The sequence below is a fragment of the Elephas maximus genome, chromosome 4 (genome assembly GCF_024166365.1).
Source record: "Elephas maximus indicus isolate mEleMax1 chromosome 4, mEleMax1 primary haplotype, whole genome shotgun sequence".
Classification (NCBI taxonomy): Eukaryota; Metazoa; Chordata; class Mammalia; order Proboscidea; family Elephantidae; genus Elephas; species Elephas maximus.
Window position 1 is genome coordinate 148,224,329 of NC_064822.1, and position 21,269 is coordinate 148,245,597.

General features: G+C 36.3%; 1 protein-coding gene across 7 annotated transcripts in view; it reads left to right on the forward strand.

The window, feature by feature from the left end:
• The window catches only part of LRRIQ1 (leucine rich repeats and IQ motif containing 1), a 241,319-nt gene that overhangs the window by 108,793 nt on the left and 111,257 nt on the right, over positions 1–21,269 (forward strand). For 5 of the 7 annotated variants that reach the window (XM_049883982.1, XM_049883981.1, XM_049883986.1 and 2 more), the window contains 4 exons: positions 11,155–11,244; positions 11,925–12,046; positions 12,607–12,702; positions 12,924–13,006. In XM_049883982.1, coding sequence (XP_049739939.1) covers positions 11,155–11,244; positions 11,925–12,046; positions 12,607–12,702; positions 12,924–13,006 — 391 coding nt within the window. Of the gene's footprint in view, positions 1–7,645; positions 8,189–11,154; positions 11,245–11,924; positions 12,047–12,606; positions 12,703–12,923; positions 13,007–21,269 lie in introns of those variants that run through there. The other 2 variants (XM_049883984.1, XM_049883987.1) reach the window with 2 other exon arrangements.

Genomic DNA, 21,269 nt, shown 5'->3' on the forward strand with positions numbered 1-21,269 from the left:
CTTTTGTGACATACTTGTACAAGTGTTTTATACATTTTTTCGATTGGGTTATCCATCTTTTTCTTCTTGATTAGTAGACTCAGTTTTATATTGTTCTAGATAGTATTCTGTCATCCCTTGAAAAGTGTGACTTAACCTCTTACTTTCTTTATGATTTATTTTGAAGTTTTTAGTTTTACACTAAAACAGAAGTTTTTAATTGTTGTGACTTATATGAGAAATCTTTGCCTACCTCAAGATCATCAAGATATTGTCTAAGATCATTAAGATATTATAGAAACTTTATTATCTTAACTTTTAACATTTAAGTCTATGATACATCTGGAGTTAATTTTTGTGTGTAGTGTAAGGAAAGAGTCAAGTTTATCTTCTATTTTTTGTTTTCCCCTACATTTGGCTATCCCAGTGAATCGGAAGTTTTTATTGTAAATACCATTCTTTCCACACTAAACTGCAGTGAAAGCCTTGATGAAATTTAGGTACCTGTAACACATGAATTCTCTAATCTTTTCAATTGGTCTGCTGTCTATCTTTGCATACTACCTTAATTACTGTCACTTTATAATAAGTCTTGATGTCTAGTATTATAAGAGTTCTAATTTTGTTCTTCCTCTTCAAGATGGATTTTGCTATTACTGATCCTTTTCATTTCTATATGAATTTTAGAATCACCCTGTCAATTTCCACAATAAATGTTAGAATTTTGTCTGGAATTGCAGTGAATCTATAAATCGATTTGAGAGAACTGATATCTTTATTGCATTATTCAACCCATGAACACAGAATATCAGACAATTTACTTAAGTAATTTAAATTATCTATCCATGATGCTATGTAGTTTTCTGCATTTAAGTTTTGTATATCTTAGTGACAGTTTTCTTTCTTTTTTCATTCGTTGTGCCTGTTATTTACTTTGCTTATTGTCCTGACTACTACCTTCAGTACAATAATGAATAGAAGTGATGTTAGCAGACATCATTTTCTAGTACCTGGTCTCAGGGCAAAAGCTTCACTATTACATCACTAAGTAAGATGTTGAAACTCTAGATCAGATTAAGAAAGTTACCTTGCTACCTTGTCAGGTACTTAATATGATGATGATGTTGATGAAGATGATTATTGTATATGAGATTCAGCTTTTATCAAATACCCTTTTTAGGAATTTAGCACTGATTAATTTTCAAATGTTAAACAAATTTTGCATTCCTAGAATAAACCAACTTATTTATGTTTCATTTTCTTTTATATATCACTGACTATTATTTGCTAGTACTTTGTTCAGAATTTTTGCATCTATATTTAAGAAGAGGTTGGGCCTATAAATTTTCTTTCTTGTACACTTCTCTCTTGAGGTTTTGGACTCAGGTTTACAATGGCTTCATACATTGTGGGGAAATGTTTCCTGTATCACTGTTTTCTGAAAGAGTTTGCTTTAAGTTTGGTGTTACTTGTTTCTTTAAACGTTGTCTCAAGTTATATACTCTATTTGGGGAAAAGTTCCTTTTACCTTGTTTTTCCCTGAACTTCAGTCCCTTTCTCCACAGTACCATGTGAATGAAGGAATTTCTGCCTAGCTCTTTAGCACCCCAGCTGTTGCTATGCACTTTGAGTCTAGGCATCTTACCTACACACATAGTACTTGGAGTTGGCAAACACATTGGTGGGAAATGGTATGCATGATTTTGAGCTCACATTTTTGTGGTGTTTTCTTATGATCTTGGTTTTTCAAATCCTGACCATCTTGGCATCCCTGAACTTCAATCTCTGTCTCTTCATCCCAGTAAAAACGCTGCAAGTAAGCCTCAGATTTCTGGTTGGCTTCTCTTGCCTGTGAATAGAATTGCAAAGTGTTCTGAAAGAAAATGTGGACAGAAATATAGGATTCGTATCAGCATAAGACTCTGCTTTCTGGGATCTTACCCCTTAATTTCTGGCTTCTTTGATTGATCTCGTGTACCTTCAGTTCATTTTCTAATCCCATGTGTATAGATATTCTTGGTAGGATCTTAACCCTTATGCAAGCTATACCAATATGGCCAGAAGTCTTCAGAAATGAATTTTTCAGTAGTCATTGATCATCTTAAGTGTTCTTGGTACAGTGAATAAAAGCGATAAAGTCCCTGGCTTTACAAAGCTTACATTTTTCATGAATTGACAGTGAATAAATAAATATAAAAATATACAGTATACTATAAAATATTGAAAAGTACTATAAAAATAAGGAAGGTTAAGGGATAAAGCATGTCTGTTGGTATAGTATTTGATTGAGTGATCAGGGAAGCCCTTAAAAATATAACATTTTAACAGAAGCCTAAAAATAGAGAGGATGAGCCATGGTATAAGATCTTCTGAGCCAAGTGGAAAGCAGTTATGGAAGACTTAAAATAGGAGCACCCTTATGTATTAAAGGAACAGAATACTTCCAATAGGTAGAGTTGAGTAGTAGAGGAGAAGGGCCAGAGAAAAGGGAAGAAACAGAAAAATGACCATAAATCAGTCCACATTAAAGCCTAGGATATAATGACAAGTGATTTGGAATTTATTTCAAATGTGATAGAAAATTATTGTTGGGTTTTAATCAAGAGAGTTAATTATCATTTATGTTTTAAATGAATGACTTTGTTTGCAATGCAGAGATTATAGTATAGAGGAGTTAAGAACTAAAGCTAAATACCAATTAGAAAGCTATTGTTACTTTTTCTTTTACCTGTTTTCCCCTTTTTAATTGACACCACTTTATTTTGAGATCATCTTACACCCTCAGATGACAAAATCAAATTACCACATTATTTTTAATTCCTCCCTGAAACTGTCCTATCTAAAATTTCAAGACCAACTTGACTAGGATTTTCCTTTTATCATTTATTTAGGTGATGAAAATAGTATCTGTTTGCCTTTGGATTAAGTCCATACTTCTAGATTTTAAGGCATATCATAATACAATTATATAGCACTCACTCAAACTTAATTTTTCCTTTTCAGCCAGAAAACACTGAGTCCTTAGAATATGGCAGACACTATGCTTGGTGCTAGGATAGGTACACAGACAAATATAACATGGCCCAAGCTTAGGAGACAAGAGAATTATTTTTGGATAACGATAATAAATTACATTTGCTTTAAGAGAAGTTTTTTTTTTTTTTTTTAAGAGAAGTAAATACAAAATTATCTAGATAAATTAGTTTCCTCTGTAATCTGCAACTGGCTTTTTTTTGGGGGGGGAGGGTTTGCTGATGTACTAATAAACACTTGTTTTATTCACTCTATCCATCCTGCACTTCAAATCCTGAATCAATCTGCCATGAAATTTTTCCTTAGGTTGATTGTCACCCTTCTGAGATTTGATTACATTTAACAAACACTTAACCAACAACAAAAAAAAAGGACACTGATAATCCAGAGTTGTTTTGTTTTATTTTTATTAAGTACAGTTTTTTTTTTTTTTTTACAGTTTACCTTATACAAGAATAACTTAAGTATCATAAAGTATGAAGGATCTGAGATTTTACCCTACATGCAAGCTAATAAATTAGGCTGCATCACTTTCATAGACATTGGTAGATGACATGAGATACCTGAGTCAGAGACAAAGGAATGTATTACTTACCACAGCTGGAGCTTTTTGTTCACATTGGTTCCCCTGGCCCAGAAAGTTCTACAGGAGTGGCCTGTGTGGATACTGTGCACACAGTGGGTGTATGTCCCATCCAAGGAATCTGAAGCCTAGGAAACCCCATAATTTTTAAAGGGCTGTTAGCAAACCTACCCATCTATCCTCTAGAGGAAGTAATTATTTTTATTATAGTGGACAGCAAGGAAGTTTGCCCAGAGGGAAACTGTCCCAGAGGGAAACACTAAAACACTCTATCATTCCAGTCTGTAAGCTATATGAACATCTTTGAAAATATAGTCCAGAAGAAAAACTCTCACAAGTCATGTAGAAATGTGAGAGACTCATGGAAAATTACCTAACAACATACACCCCTTGTTTCTACGTGGCAAATTTTCCCATGAGTACACCATTCCAGTGGCCACTCTGATTAATCTGAGTGACAGCGGCTGGGACAAAATCCATTAGATTTGTCTTGTAATACATTTAATTAAGGTCACTAGCAATAGAACTCCAGGCAGCAAGATGAAGACAACCTGCGGTCACGGTCACACCCACCAAGGTACAGACACAATCAGTTGAATAAATCCCATAAGTCGTCAGGTTTACCTAAGAAAGCCAAGTCTTTTTCTCCTTAAGTTTCCTTACTGACTGTCCCACTAGCTGAATGTATTAGCAATCATACACACTCCATCTTGGCCAGCAAGGAAGATATTTAGAGGAATTTTACCACCTAAAACAATCCTCACCAGCGAGTGGAAGCTTCCTGATGCCTTCCAGGGCCAAGGTGATATTTCTTTTAACACTTGAAGATCTCTTATGTCCATGATACTTTCCAGATAATATTTAGAATGACTAAGAATGGGGTTAAGGAAGACATTAGAGCTGTTTGTTACAGGAGGTACAGGGTCCGTGGCCACCCCCTGCTGTCTAAACGAACTTCTGAGTAAGGTTAAGGGGGAATGACTATCAAATTATGGTCAGAGCCATTTGATGAGGAGTGGCAGACCCAGAAATCAGTTAAATTTAAAGTGCTTGTAGTTGGCTGGGAGCACTGCAGAGGAATATTTTCCTTGTGAAGGAAGAATTCAGGGGCAGTTCATTAACGGGCTTTCCTCACCCATATCTTAAGGGGGTATAAAGTGTTTCCTCTCTAAATTCAGGGTTGTTGTTCTCCCTCCACCCCCAGTAAATCATAGTTGTCCCATTCCAGTGACTGTAACTACACCTTTTTCTAATTATACCCTATTCATACTTAGACCTTTTGTCTGAAAGGATCAGGTACAAGAGAAAAAAGGGAAATTTTACAAAACTTAGGATTCAGTTTGAACAACCTAAGCCCCCTTTTGGTCAGGCTGCACCCTGAGGATATGCCACTTATGCCAGCCTGTAAGTTGTTGTTGTTACTGTTAGTTAGTTGCCATGGAATTGACTCCAATTCATGGCAACTGCATGTGTGCCGTAGGCTTTTCAAGGCTGTGACCTTTCGGAAGCAGATCGCTGGGCATTTCTTCAGAGTTACCTCAGCGTGTTCTAACCACAACCTTTACAGCTAGTAATCAAGCATTGAACTACTGTGCCACTTAGGGACTTGTGAGCTTCTTTTAGAGGAAAGAACTACACATGATGACCAGGGATGATTAGAACAGAATCCTGAGTTGTCAAAACAGGCCTATATAACCCTTCACATCTTTTGTCCTAAGCAGTGTGTAGGAAGTATCCATGATACTTTCTGTGGACAGCCACATTCAGTGACCACACTGCCTTACCAAGGTATGGGGGCAGATGAAGGAGGTAGAGGCAGACTATCACCTCATTGTTGGGTAGTGTTTTTGATAAAAGGTGCATAATTATCAGACTGCAAATGGTCTGGAAAACAGAATTGATGTAGGGCCACAGTTATGTGGCCAAAGTCAGCTGATTGATAATCTAAAAAAGTGTCAACAGTGATAAGAGGTTGAAGGCGTGATGTAGTCAATTTATCTGGAACAAGTAGAGGTAACATTTGTGTGATGGGACCTCCTCCAGCACCAGATAAATGGGTACATTTTTCAGGTGTCAGGTGACATGCATTGGAAGCCTTTGAATCAGAAACAGAGTCACGCTCCATCAGTGACATGATTTCAGTCATTCTCTTTAGGGAATGGGCCCTTGCTATGGGCATCCGTATGTGTATCCAGAACATTCTATAAGCAGCTGCATTTGGTTTCTACTGTTTGAGGTCCCAAAAAGGGGTATCTTTAATCTGCTAACCTGTAGTTTTCCAAATGGTAAACCAAACTGTTAAAACATTGACAACAGTCCAAGATTCAGTCAGTTTCAGCTTAGCAGAAAATTCCTGAAACAGGCCCAGCCTTTTAGGAAAACTTGGGTGAATTGAGGACTCCACCGAGCCTACAGCTTTGGTTCAGGCAGTGCAGAGACGATAAAATTTACCCCAGAAAGAAACAAACAAAACAACAACAAAAAATGCAGCTGCCAGACATACAGCTGCCATTTTTTCATATAAAGCTGAGATGCCGCTGGGGCCAGGGCAGCTGCATTTTTTGTTGTTGTTTTGTTTGTTTCTTTTTCCATTTGACAACTGAGGCTTTGGGGGAATTTCCCATCCTGTTAGTCATTGAATCTGAGTTGACCCACCCAAAATAGAAATATCTGGCCAAAGAGTCACAAGAGTTTAGTTGCAAACTTATAGCTGTTTTTCAAAAGTAGCATGACTGGTAGCTGTATCAGGGAGGCTGTAAGTCCAAAACCCCAAGGGAGCTTCCAGATGGAGGCCGTCTCTCTTGTCAGAGGCAGAAGCTCCAATCAGCAAAATGATCAGTCACAGAGACTTGTATTGTCTCCAGTACTCACGAGGTCTACTAAAGTGCTGGGCCTCATTTTTAGTAAAGAAGTGCTGGAGAGACAGCAGTTTTTCCTTGGCTACTGGAGGGACAGGAGTCCTGGTCACGCAGTGGTTAAGCATGTGGCTGCTAACCAAAAGGTTGGTGGTTCAAACCCACGAGCTGCTCTGTGGGAGGAAGATGTGGCAGTTTGCTTCAGTAAAGATTTACAGCCTTGGAAACCCTATGGAACAGTTCTACTCTGTCCTACAGGGTTGCTATGAGTTGAAATCAACTCGACGGTAATGGATATATATATATATATATATATATTTTGGTAGTGGAGAGACTGAATATTCTGAATCCTCCACATAGTCCCAAGAAAATTTGCTTGACGAGCAGGGGTTTGAATTTTGCTTGATTTATCAGCCACTCTGGCTGGCAGAGGTGTGATAACTCTATTACGGCAAATGAGACTAATGTTTCTTTTTAAATTGAAATATAATCCACATACAATTTTGATCTGCCAACAAACAGGATGTCGTTTATATCGTGAAAACTTTAGACATCAGAAGGTAGAGGCACAAACGTGAAGTCTTGTTAGCAAATGACAGGGGAATTTGTCCTCCTGGAGCTTATCTGCCTACAGTTCTTGCCTCTTGAGGTAATCCTTCTGTCGCTTATGGGAAGAGAAAGTAAATGTAACAACAGCAGTACATGAAGAGGGCATAAAGTGCCCCACTCCAAAGGCCATTTTCTCTCCCTCCTCCACTGTGAACCTGCGCAAACTCTAATATTTGAATACAGGTATCTTCAAACCCCCGTGAGTCTACATGGGATGGCATGCTTCACCCCAGAGGGAAACGCTGTCTCTATATTTCAAGGCTGTTAGCTATGCAGATATCCTTGAAAACAAGTCTGGAAAAAAAGGTGTCACAAGATGTGTCGAAATGTGAGATACATATCCCTTTCAAGAGCAGGGGAATATATATGTCCCACTTACATTTCCACCTCTGGGGTTTCTTGGGAACTTGGTTTTCCACTGATAGTGTGTGCTGCCAGCAGGTGGGGACCTGTGTAAATGTTTGAAACTGAAGAAACAGGCATGTGCCACAAATTACTGTTTTTATAGGGTATTGTACATAGGGTCGCTATAAGCCAGAATTGACTTGATGGCAACAGGTTTGGTTTTTTGTTTTTTTGGTATGAGGTGGTGCATCCTGGAGGTGTGATTCTGCAAAACTTTTGTCTCTTTTGGCTTTTGTACAGAAAGATAAGCCTTGTAAGTATATTTCCAGGTTCCTGTGTGTTATTGGGAAGTTGCGTTTCTCATCCCACAATCCTACCCCCAGAGTCCAGAGGGACATATGTGTCCCACATAATATTATTCAAAATCCATATTACTTACCAAAAATTCCTATACACTCAGTGATTCAGCATGTATTCCATTAATGAAAAAATAATAAATGAACAATAATTAAACGTGAAAAAGAATTCACTCTAGAATGGGTTATGGAGACTTGTTTCCCAACATCTAGCACCTATAATAAATTTTTTAAAAATTACAATAATAATTTTTGATAAGTGGGAAAAATGTTTTAAGGTGGGCAACTTTCAGCTCTGGAGTCACTGTTTGATACCCAGAAGCCACTGACTTGTGGCTTAGGGCAAGTCCGGTCCTAGTGTCTTCATGTGTCAAGGAAAAGATTATATTAGATGGCATGGAAATGTTTGCATATACATACACACAAAAAACGGGTTATTTGTAGCTCCTCTTTATAATAGCTGTACTTTCTAGTCAAAGCTGGATTCTAGTAGAATTATTTCTTTTCTGATCAAAAGCCGAATATAGGTATATCTAATCAGATGTTCAACTGTAAACACACAGTTACAAATTTATCCAAGTTCAAGTTCAGTTTTATATATAAGTAAATTTGATATAGTTCTTACAGTAAACAGAAGTCTTCTAGATCCTGAGTTGTAAGTTAAGGAAAATCTGAACAGAAGGTCTTCTTGAGCAATAAGTGAAATTTGTATAAATGTTCAGTAGTAACTATGATATATTAACATACATTTTTAAAAACAGTGGTATATTTATAACTCTTGGCCAATTCCTCCTGAAATTATTTTTTCTCCAACATTCTAGGTACTGCCAAATATACTTGATATTAATAAACTTGAATTCATATAAATCAGTGGTCTTGGTAATATTTTTTTGTTGTGACTATGTAATTACTGAAAGCATCTTTAGTATTTTATATTAAACTTCCCTGTATGCTTCTAGAAATTTTGGGAAAAGATTGTGGTTAAAAAATTGTTCTGGAAACTTATAAAAGTTTTTGGCCTCTCATTCAAAACCAACAAAAACTATTTTTAAGGTTTTATACATTTTTAGATGTCAATTGAAAGCCCTAAAATTTGCCCTAGACTTGATGTGGGCTTTCCAAAAAAGGGACCTCATCGAAGTCTGTGTGATCTCACAAAGAAGTCACATGCTTTGTGAGAGCTTGTCCTGTTGCAGAGAGAAAACAGCTGCTATCTCAAACAATATAAAAAGGTGACGGTTTCGCAGGTGTTTAAGAAAAAAATAATAAAGTTGCTTGTCTATGTAAAATCAGTGTAAAAGTCAGGGTCCTTGCCTGGCAAGGCCGATTCTTTTTTACAGTCACTTATCAGGTGGCACATTGACTTTTGTGATATTCCCCCCTTCACATCTCTTCACCAGACTTTAGCACTTTTCACCAGATTAAGAATACTGACTTGATGATACTCATTGCCATCAAGTCGATTCTGACTCATAGTGACCCTAGGGGACAGATTAGAACTGCCCCATGGGGTTTTCAAGGAGCAGCACCTGGTGGTTTTGAACTGCCGACCCTGTGGTTAGCAGCTGTAGCTCTTTACCACTATGCCACCAGGGTTTCTGAGCCTTGATCTTCCCTTGGATCGTCCTATCTTTTATCAGACAAAAGAAAGAATGAAAAAAAAAAAAAACCAACCTGAATCCTGTTCACAATATTGTATCAAATAGCAATTCTTAAACCAGATGCTGATACTTCTAAACTAAAACTTTATAAATATACACTATGTTGTTGTTGTTAGGCGCCATCAAGTCAGTTCCATCTCATAGTCACCCTATGTACAATGGAACAAAAACTGCCCGATCCTGCACCATCTTCACAGTCATTGCTGTGTTTGAGCCCATTGTTGCAGCCACTGTGTCAATTCATTCATAGTATACATTAGAAATGAATATAATAACTCATTTGGAGCATTGTTTTCACAATTTCTTATTATATGTTCCATTCATTTTTTTTTTAACTCTTTGCATATTTTTCAAAGTAATTGAGCATTTTCTCTAATTTCATCTGTGGTGTATGTAAATAATCCCTACCTAGAAGAACTCTGACGATGTTCCTAACAACTGAGTCAAGCCAAGCCAGTTGCGATCAAGTCGATTCCGACTCCTAGTGACCGTACAGGATGGAGTAGAATTACTGTGTAAGGTTTCCAAGGAGCAGCTGGTGGATTTGAACTGCCAATCTTTTGATTAGCAGCCGTAGCTCTTAACCACTGTGCTACCAGGGCCCCAAACAACTAGGTAGAGGTATCCTATTCACATAGATATTCAAATAATAGGAGTTTGGTTAAATTTTCAAAGACCCAATGTTGTAAGGAAAAGTGTGTCATTGCACTGCTAGCTTGTAGTCAGGATTTGTCAGTCCTGCCATCCTAAATGATCTTCCCAAAGGTTGCCACAAAACAGTGAACACTGAAGTTTTGTAAGTAGAAAATTGCATTACCTCAGAATGTAATCATTCTAGTTTTAAAATCATAAATATGTTTGATCATTTTAGGACCTTTATAGAAAAACAGATTCATTGATAATCTGTGATTTTTTTTTTATAAAGATTCAAAAAATATTATAGACCACAGAAGTTTATTCTAGGCCACATTAATAATCTAAGGAAATAAAATTTAGATCGTTATATCCTAAATTATACGATGCTTGGATGACTAGTACAGTTCCACTGTAGAAGAATATAGTAAGTTTGAAAATTCCATAAGTGGAAGAAAGCTATTTTAAGATTTAGAGAAAAAGATTTAAAATGGAAAAACTTCAAAATTGAAATTTAAATACATATTTTTATCATTTAAACAGTTGAATTAAATACAGATGATATAAGGAGTCATGTTTCTTATATTGTTTTATTTATCGCTACAAAATACTTTCTATTCAGAAAACTTGCAAAAATTTGAAAAAAATTAAGAAACACTATCTGATAGACAGTGCTTATAGAAAAAATGATACTGGTATATTGAAATAATGTAATGTTGAATAATATGGTTTGATATTATAATTTGCATTGTAAAGAGACAAAATATCTTTTTCATTTGTTATGTCTACAGTTACCTCAGAGTCATAGTTATCAAACAGTGAAATATACTGAACAAGGAGTCATACAATCGGCATCGCTTGTTTTTTATAGCACTCAAGTTCTTTTATCCAGGACTTGAGGATGCAAAGTCATACCATTTTTAGCATGTTTGCATTAAAGAGACTCTTAATATCTTACAATCGCAGAGAGCAAGTTTTCTTGTAAATCAAAATTCTGATGTAGTCTCTTAATATATGTAGTATATAGGACTGTTTGAGAGAGACTTCATTAAACTTACCAACCCTAAATTTTGTACATCTTCATGTTGTTATTTGTGCAGGCTGCCTTAGAGAAAGAACGGCTAGCTTTAGATCCCACCCGCTTCCCTTCACAAACACAGCTACTAGCAAACCAGCTGCCCTGGCCAAAGGTAACATGTCAGGGAACCTTCTTGGTGCTCGGTCTTTCCTCGTTTCTGAAGGTTATGCTATGCTGCAGTGATTACTAATATAATATATTGACTTGAAAAACACAATTACTTTTAGAAGCCTCTGACTTCCTCCTCATCCCCAGATGTAATTTTTCATGTAGCTTTTCTTTTCATTCGCTTCTAATTTTTTTTTTCTTTATTTTGGATTTCTTTCAACACTTTATTTCACAGTAGCAAAAAAGAATAAAAAAAATGATATGCTTCAGCTGCATATTTGGCAGTAGACTAAAATCACTAGTTGACAGCACTTTCAAAACACAAAAAGACGCATTAAGAGGGCAGCAGCTGAAGAGTCTCAGTCAGAGGTCAATGAACTGCAATATCTGTTATTTATTTGATAATCTTTGAAGTTTTTATTTTCTAAGCTCTTTTTTTGGATCTTTGCAATTAATCATCTTGTATATACAAACTATACCAAAAAAAGATATCTCTTGCCACTACATCAAAGGATATTATGTATGTATATCCTAAATTTTATTTTATTACAATTTAAAATTTTTATAATGAGTATCGCTTTAGAAGGCTACTCGGTGATATACATGTAAATGTAATATAATATAAATGCTAGAATTTTTAAATTTACGTTATACTTATTCACCTGGCATTTTTTTTCTGTTAAGTACTCTGGAACCTTAAAATATGATGACACTTCACTTAATTTACTAAGTCATCCAGCTCAAGCATGGCTGTGCAATGAGAAAGAAAATGTGTTCTCACCAGAACACACACAACTCAGTAGCAGGTAAGCTAAATTATTCTTCTAGAGGATCTACCCAGGAATGACAAGAGTATTACATTCTCTCCGAAAGTATGTAGTAAAATGATTAAAAAAAAAAAAAAAAAAAAGCCTGAATTTATGTGTTTAGAAGATGGAAGAACATCTACTGTTGAAAATATCAGAATGATTTTACGGAGTTTTTAGTGTAACAAAATGTGACAGGTAGGTACAGTAAAGCAACTGAAATTCTTAAATGTCAGTGAAACCATGAAATTAATTGTCTGGACAAAAAGTGAACCTTTGAATACTTCTGTATAGGAAGAGATAAGGATTAAAATAAAAAATTCAACGCTGCATTCCTTTTGATAAAAGGATTGAAATATGCTTCAAGTAAATGAAATGTAAACATTTAAAATTAATAGCAGACTTTTATTACTCTTCAAGATAAAGATTTTTCTGTAACTTAAGTGGGTTTTATTTCCATGTTTGAAACCACATAAACAGCTTGCAGTTTTAAAAGTGCTAATATACCTGTGTTGACTCAATTAAAGCTTTTTTTTTTTTTTTTTTTTTCCTATTGCCAGATCAGAAAACAGAACTTTATCTTGGACACCTGAATCAAAGACCAGTAGAAAAAGTTTGCTAAAATCTGAAAGAGAAGAAAAAATTTCAGAAGAATGGTATGTGATCTATTTTACACTAAAAAACTAAGAAATTGAGAGACTACTATATTGTTTAAGATTTCAAAGAATAACCTTATCAATTTTTTTTAAAAAACTTATCATCTGATTCAGTTAAAGTTTCCTAAATAGAAATCCTAATTTATTTTAGTATGATATAATCCAGATATATATGTTTATATGTATTTGTTTCACCTTTATTAAATTTAATCTTTTAATAGGGGCTTCAAGGATATTTCTACTGCTCAGCAAATGCTGAAAAGAGCTCAAAAAATGAAATCAAAGAAGTTAAGGGGAAAAAAAGGTGGGTAATCAGTGCTCTTAGTACTAACCATGCATGTGTGATGTTGAAGATCAGTTCCTTTAAGACATATTGTAGTTAATATGTCAGTATGAATACACCTACAGCAATGACTCGGGGGAAAAAAAACTTAGGGAAAATTATGTTATTATGTTAAGTGATTTGTTGTAGACCTAAATTCCATTTTCAGTCCCTTCTTTCATATCTACTTTGCCATTGGTTATTGTATGTATTATGTACTGAGAACTGTGTTATAATTTGTTTCTAGGCTCTTTGAGTTTGCAGAGTGTTGATTCTAAAGAGCATCTGCTTCATGTACCTATTCCTTTGTGTGTTTTTAAATTGCTTTGTTCAATAAACCGTTTCTATAAATTCATCAGTTGCATAGATATTAACTCTGAAGACTTTGCAACTTGACTTCTTGGAAAAGGAGCACAATGTCTTTTATCATTTTGCAGAATCTGAGAAATGTTTAAAGGCTTCTTTTCTTCTATCCCTCTTGCCAGGCTGCTCTTCCTAATTGTCTTTCTTTGGGCATCTCTAATCATTCTAGTATAATTACTTACTATGTGGAGTAGTTTATAGAAGTCAGGGCAAGAAATAGCAGGTTATTATGATATTATGTCTCTAATTAAAACTATTAAAATGATTTGGATTTTTCCTATAGTTTATAGTTTTTATAAATGTAACAACTTTATAAAAACCTTATATATATTTACTCATGAATTCATAGGCTCAGTACAAGTAATGTGATCTAATTTTTAATGTTTTGAGGTTTTTTTTTTTTGCTTATTAGTTTCTTTTATAAAGATGTTACTGTCAGTATAATGTCTCCATAAAGGTATCATTATTCCTAAGAGTAGCAAGAAATGTATACTTATAGCTCTAGCTTAAGTAAGCATACAAAGAAGTTTGCAAGAAACTTATTTTCATCTTTATTTTTCTGTTTATTAGTCTTAAGGATCACTTCATAGCAGCCTTCTAAGGACACGTGTGTGTGTGTGTGTGTGTGTGTGTGTATTAAACAGAAATAAAAATAGCCAAAATAGTCTTAGTTTCCCAGGAATAAATGATATTTGTTGGCCCAGTACTTACTAGACATTGGGAAATTATTGGTGATTAATTTTTACATTTAGAAATGTTCAACCTTCCTTCTTTGCTGTTAATGATGTTTTAATTTTTTCTTTTATCTTTTTGAAATAATTATATATTTTTGTTGTGTACAAAAAGTTTTTCAGCCTTAAAATATTGACATTTTAAACATTTTTAAGATGAACATAAATGCTGTTTTTTTCCAAGTTACTCTGTGCTCCCGCAGTACTCTTAATTGTTTGGTAAACTCCTATTTTTTTTTTTTTTTTTATTATGTGCCTCAGGGCTCTCTCTGTGAGCTACCTGCCATGTGGCGGTTACCCTGGTGAAATTTTAACTCCAAATCCCTAACAACAATGAGACTCTATTTCAGCCCTGGGGATTTGGAATCTAGTACAGTAAATCAGGGTAGGTTGATAAACTCTTTAATTACTTTGATATATATTTCTACTCATCTTCTACCCTATCAATAAACATTCTTTGAATACTTGTTCTGAGAACAATAATAGTTTCTGAAACTCCTGGGACAAGGTCAAATATCACAAGTGGTTTAAGAACTGATTCAATAAATGTTCAACAAATAATTATTACCTATTTATTTAAGGTCTCCACGAGTAAGAGTTGATAGTAACCAACAAGATTTATGTTCAAGAAATTTTGCTAGGTTTCCTTCTTTTAGATATGTACAGCTTTTACAATAGCTTCCCTTGATAGACTTCCCTTATGAATCTGTTTCTGGGGTTATACAGATCTCTCTTGCTAATTCTTGTAACAGAGGGTTTTTGTTTGTTTGTTTTGCTCTGTAGGCTGGGTACATTTTTTTATAAATTAGCATAGTAAGTAATATGTTTTAACAAAGGATTCTGTAGGGGATATATATTGCTGTTGTTCGGTGCCATCAAGGTGATTCTGACTCATAATGACCCTGTAGGACAGAGTAGAACTGTCCCATAGGGTTTTCTAGGCTGTAAATCTTTATGGGAGCAGATGGCCAGGTCTTTTTTTCCACAGAGCCACCTGGTGGGTTGGAACTGCTGACCTTTCGGTTGGCAGCCAAGGGCTTAACCATTGTGCTACCAGGGCTCCTTAACGAATATTGACTTACGCATAAAAATCATTACTATAATGGCCAAAATTTAGATATAATTATTATTAGGCAAAAATTAAATCTCCTTTTATTAATCACAAGGGGCATGATAGGGTAACATACGAAAAAGAATATCCAAGTTACAACCCACATCTTAAACTTCACATTTTGATAGAGGTCATTCAGCATGAACTGCTAGTTAAAAATCCTAAATGGCAATTATATAATTCTTATGGGGATGGGGTATGGGGATTATTACTCTAATAACATGATAGTAAACAGAATTACATTCTTACTACTGTCTAAGGCTTTTGTATGTCTATGGAAACCCTGGTGGCGTAGTGGTTAAGGACTACGGCTGCTAACCAAGAGGTCGACAGTTTGAATCTGTCAGGCGCTCCTTGGAAATTCTATGGTGCAGTTGTACTCTGTACAATAGGGTCGCTGTGAGTCGGAATCGACTCGAGGGCAGTGGGTTTTGTGTTGAATTTTTGTTTTGCCTTTGTTTTATCAAAATAATGGATGGATGAAACCAAACCTTTTTTTTCTTTAAAATTTGAATAGTTTATGATGAGCTTTAAATCCTGCACTCTTTTTCCCTCATTCTCTTTCACAACACACATGCAGATGTGAAACATTCAAGGTAAGATTAAAGGTGAAAAACATGAAAAAGAAAAGCAGTGGGATCCTCTTCAGTTACCGCATTTTGTTTTCCTTCTAGTGGCTTGATGATGTAGCACTTAACGTCATTTTGTAGCTGTGAGCAAGTCATTTAAGATTCCGCCTTGGATTTTCTTCCTGTAGCCTAGAGAATTTTCTAGTACTTCCCTCAGTCTTTTACTTTTATCAATCTGTGATATGTTATTAACTTATTTAAGTCTGTCTAAAATAATGGCTATAATTTAAATTTTTTACTCACGAATGAAATAAAAAGGGATCCCCGGTGGCTTAGTGGTTAAAATGCTCAACTGCTAACCGGAAGGTCACTGCTCAAACCCACCAGCCATTTCAGGGGAGAAACATGTGCAGTCAGCTTCCGCAAAGATTTACAGTCTTTGAAACCCTATGGGACAGTTCTGCTCTGCCCTGTAGAGTCGCTATGAGTTGAAATCGACTCGTCGGCCGTAGATTTGGTTTCTGGAATAAAATAAAACAATGTTTTAAATATTTAAATTCTGCTACCAAAACCGAAAACCCATTGCCGTCGAGGGGATTCCACCTCATAGAGACCCTACAGGACAGAGTAGAACTGCCCCGTAGGGTTTCCAAGGAGCGCTGGTGGATTTGAACTGCCGACTTTTTGGTTAGCAGCCGTAGCTCTTAACCGCTACCACCAGAGTTTCTTAAACTACTTAATGAGTTAATTAACAATTCTTACATAAAAAAAAAAAAATCTTCCATATACTTGGAGAAAGAAATCTTACATAGGACGATTTACAACTTGAAAGTTTCAAGCCACTAGAGGGCAACATTGTCCATAAAACAGCTGTGACATTAACCTGCTCTGTGGGAATCGGGGAGAAGGAGAAGCGGCGTCAAAGAATAGGACTCAACCAAACCCATTGCAGTTGAGTCCGTTCAGAGTCATAGCGACTAGGGGAAACTTTTAAATTAACTTCCTGCAATCTAATAAAGCAGCGATCCTTAAGGAGATGGGACACAAATGCTGAAGTATGGAAGCTCTAATTCAGCATTTATCTGTGGAAAATTCATTCCACCTTAAAGCAAGTTGCTGGGCACCAAGCACTTGATATTTCCTGCTTATACGGGTGCTATTTTTTTTTATGAGTCCGAATCGACTCATCGGTACTGGGTCTGGGGTTATATCTTGCGCATATTTGTACTAGCCAAGGGTATGAGCCAAAGATATTTGATTTAAGGTGAGAGTGAAAAAAAAAATTTTTTTTTTTTTTTTTTTTGAGGGTGAAGATAGGGCAAAAGGCAGGGGGTTAATTAATTTAACAAAGTGGAGCATGATGGTGTCAGTTGCAGCTAGAGGAGGAATACTACTGAGAAAAGCAATGAATGAGGAAGCCAGTAGCTCAGGAAACCTGCAGTGTGGGCAGCCATTAGGTGAGGTTAAGTATTGGTAACTTTTATTGGTGCGAGGCCATCTTCTTTTAAAAGAAGAAGATAAAAAGAAGGTGCAATTGATTAGAAGTGCAGATGAGGAGTTACCATGATTTAAAGTTTGGATTTGGGTTCTGATTGTTGCTATTCCTATTTAGTAGTTATGATCTCCCTCATGATGGACATAAATATGAATCAGTATTAACTGTCCTGTTTTTGTAGTTTGTTTTGTTTTTACTGTTGCCTCATGCACAGAAGTAGTTTCAGAATTTGCTGATCTGTGTTGGGATTTAGCAGGTGCTTTCAGGGAAGTTTAGAGTTCTGTACTGCAGTGAAGAACATCAGCTGCAAGTTGAGGGTTACTGGTTTATTAAAAACATGCAGGGCCAATAACCTAGAGGTGGTGCCAATAATTGGTGGCAAGACTGAGAAGAGCTGGATGTGGAAGGCGGGGCGGGGGGGGATTGGTTTTGATGTGCAGCATTCCCCAGGGAGGTTGAGATTTGAGTGTAGAAATTCTGGTGGAAAGCAGCTGGTAAGAAGTTTAAGGGCTAAGAGTATAAGGATGAAGACATATTATGGTTTTCCAATGATTATACTACTTGTGGGTATTCAGTTTCATAGAGAAAAGGAAGAGCGAGATGAACCAAACAAGGTTGATTTTGTTGTGAAGGAAGAGCCACAACTAGGGATAAGAATCATTCTGTAGCTGTTTGTAACACCTAACACAGTATCAAGTATGTCCTCAGCATTCAATAAATGTTTGATTTTGTTTCCATGAAAAAATCGCTTGAGGCCGTATTGGTAACGTTTATCCATAGCCAAGAATTAAGTGCGGTAGAAACTAAGAAAGTCTAACTTTCTAGTATGAATAAAGCAGTTCATAGGCTATAGTAAAAGAGGAAAGCAAGGAGACCAGTTTTAAAAATGATAATGTAACTAAGGAATGTTAAAGAGAGGGACCAAAAGGGAACAGTATAGGCAAAACTGTGGCAAAACGAAGTCCATTTTTTTTTATTTGCTAATTTCCAAAAGTAATTAACAAGAGTTTTGATTGAATGTGACTTTATTGTGCTCTCAGAATAAGAAAACTGATTTAAAGAGTAATATCCTTAAGGGCAGAGACTCTACTTGTTCCCCATTGAATTCCCAGAACCTAATACCATGCCAAGAACATAGTAGCTGTTCAATAAAAAATAATTATCTGACTCGGAAGTCAATGAGATAAAAATCTTAATATACCAGTATATTTGACAGTGTATATGAAAGTGCTATGAGTTGAAATTGACTTGACAGCAATGGGTTTTTATTTTGGTTTTGGTATGAAAGTATGTGCATATTTTAGTCATTTAAATATATGTTTATATTTGCGAATGCAAATTAGCAAATAGTACTCTTTATAAGATGATGAAATATAGCAAGTGATTCACCCTTAACATAGAACTTCTTTTACAACACTACTGTACTTGACACATACAGAAATGGATAATAATGACCAGATTTTTATGTATAAAGTTAATGATAGTAAGATAAACCAGTGATGTAAAGCTAGAATTGTATAGACAATAGGTAAGTGGTAACTCTGGTGAAAGGTAAGAAAATACACAGTACTGGGGAATCCAGCACAACTTGAACAAAGTAAGGTCATGGAGGCTCCATAAAAACAAAACAAAAAAAAACCCCAAACCTATTGTCGTCAAGTCGATTCCAACTGATAGTGACCCTCCATAGAAACATCCAAACTGAGGGACCGAATTTCTGGGCTGACGACTATGGGGACCATGGTCTGGGGGAACATCTAGTTCAACTGGCATATATGATAGTTTATAAAGAAAATGTTCTACATTGTACTCTGGTGAGTAGCGTCTGAGATGAGCAGCCATCTAAGATACTCCACTGCTCTCACTCTGTCAGGATCAAGGGAGAATGAAAAAAGACACAAGGGGAAGATTAATCCAAAGGACTAATGGACCACAACTACTATGGCCTCTACCAGAATGAGTCCAGTACAACCCAATAGTGCCTGGCTGCCACCACTGACTACTCTGACAGGGATCAAAATAGAGGGCTCTGGACAGAGCTGGAAGAAAATGTTGGACAAAATTCTAACTTACAAAAAAAGACCAGACTTACAGGCCTGACAGAGACTGGAGAAACCCAGAGAGTATGGGCCCTGAAAACCCTTTTAGCTCAGTAATGACGTCACTCCTGAGATTCACTCTTTCGCTGAAGATTTGTTGTTGTTGTTGTTGTTGTTGTTGTTAGGTGCCATCAAGTCGGGTCTGACTCATAGTGACCCTATACACAACAGAACGGAACACTGCCCGGTCCTGAGCCATCCTTACAATCGTTGTTATGCTTGAGCTCATTGTTGTAGCCACTGTGTCAATCCACATTGTTGAGGGTCTTCCTCTTTTCCGCTGACACTATACTCTGCCAAGCATGATGTCCCAGAGAAGGTTTAGACAGGCCCATAAAACAAAACAACACTAAAAGGGCACACCAGCCCAGGGGCAAGAATGAGAAGTCAGGAGGGCATGGGAAAGCTGGTAATAGGGAACCCAGGGTTGAGAAGGGAGAATATTGACATGTCCTGGGGTTGTTAACCAGTGTCATAAAACAATATCTGTACTAACTGTTTAATAAGAAGCTAATTTGTTCTGTAAACCTTCATCTAAAGTACAAAAAAACTAAAATGAAATTAAGATTGTAGAAAATGTAAAATGAATACACAGGGCAAAAATAACTTTAAGGACATTCTAATGTTGAACTAAAATTATGTTACTTAAATGAGATAATGTTGAAAACAAAGCTACATACGTAGTAAGAACTGAGTTTATTTACCTATGGGTTTCTTAAAATATTTTATAGAAATATATTTAATGCCTACTTCCCTGAAGCAGCGATTAAACATGTGGCCGCCAACTGAAAGGTCCGCAGTTTGAGCCCACCAGCTGCTCCGCAGCAGAGAGATGCAGCAACCTGCTCCTGTAAAGATTATAGCCTTGGAAACCCTATAGGGCAGTTCTACTCTGTCCCATAGGGTTTCCATGTGGTGTAGTCAACTTGATGGCAACAAGTTTGGTTTGGGGGCAAGACACAAAGACAAAAAAAAAAAAAGAAAAAGAATCATAGACCTGCCATTGAAATTCTCAGAGAAATAGGCTCAAACGTACAAAAATTGATTTTATAGTGCAAGAAAAAGATAACAAAAGCTGTACTCCTTACAGTGTCCTTATTCCCTTGCTTTCTTACTGAATTATTTGTTTTTCAGGATAAGATTTGTGTCTTACTTGCAGTGGTATTTTCATGAACTGTCTCATTAATTCTCACAGTATTACTTCAAGGTCAGTGTTAAATTGGACAGAGGAAGAGGCAGGTGTAAGGAGCACTTTGCTGGAGTCATAAAACTAGTTAAAGTTGGAACTAGGATCTTAACCGAGCTCCATCTAATTGTAATGTTTTTACCCAGGAAACAGGTCAAATAGAAAGGCAAGATCAGGTTGTTGTTGTTAGGTGCCATTGAGTCAGTTCCGACTCACAGCAACCCTATGTACAATAGAACAAAACACTGCCCAGTCTTGCGCCATCCTCATGATTCTTCTTATGCTCGAACCCACTGTTGGAACCACTGCATCATCCCATCTCATTGAGGGTCTTCCTCTTTTTTGCTGACCCTCTACTTTACCAAGCATGATGTTCTTCTCCAGGGAGGGTTCCCTCCTGATAACATATCCAAATAATGTGAGACAAAGTGTCGCCATCCTCCCTTTTAATAAACATTCTGACTGTACTTCTTCCAAGACAGATTTGTTCATTCTTTTGGCTGTCCATGGTATATTCAATATTCTTCACCAATACCATAATTCAAAGGCATCAATTCTTCTTCAGTCTTCCTTATTCATTGCCAAGATTTTGCATGCATATGAAGTGATTGCAAACGCCATGGATGGCTTGGGTCAGGCTCACTTTAGTCCTGAAAGTGACGTCTTTGCTTTTTAACACTTTAAAGAGGTC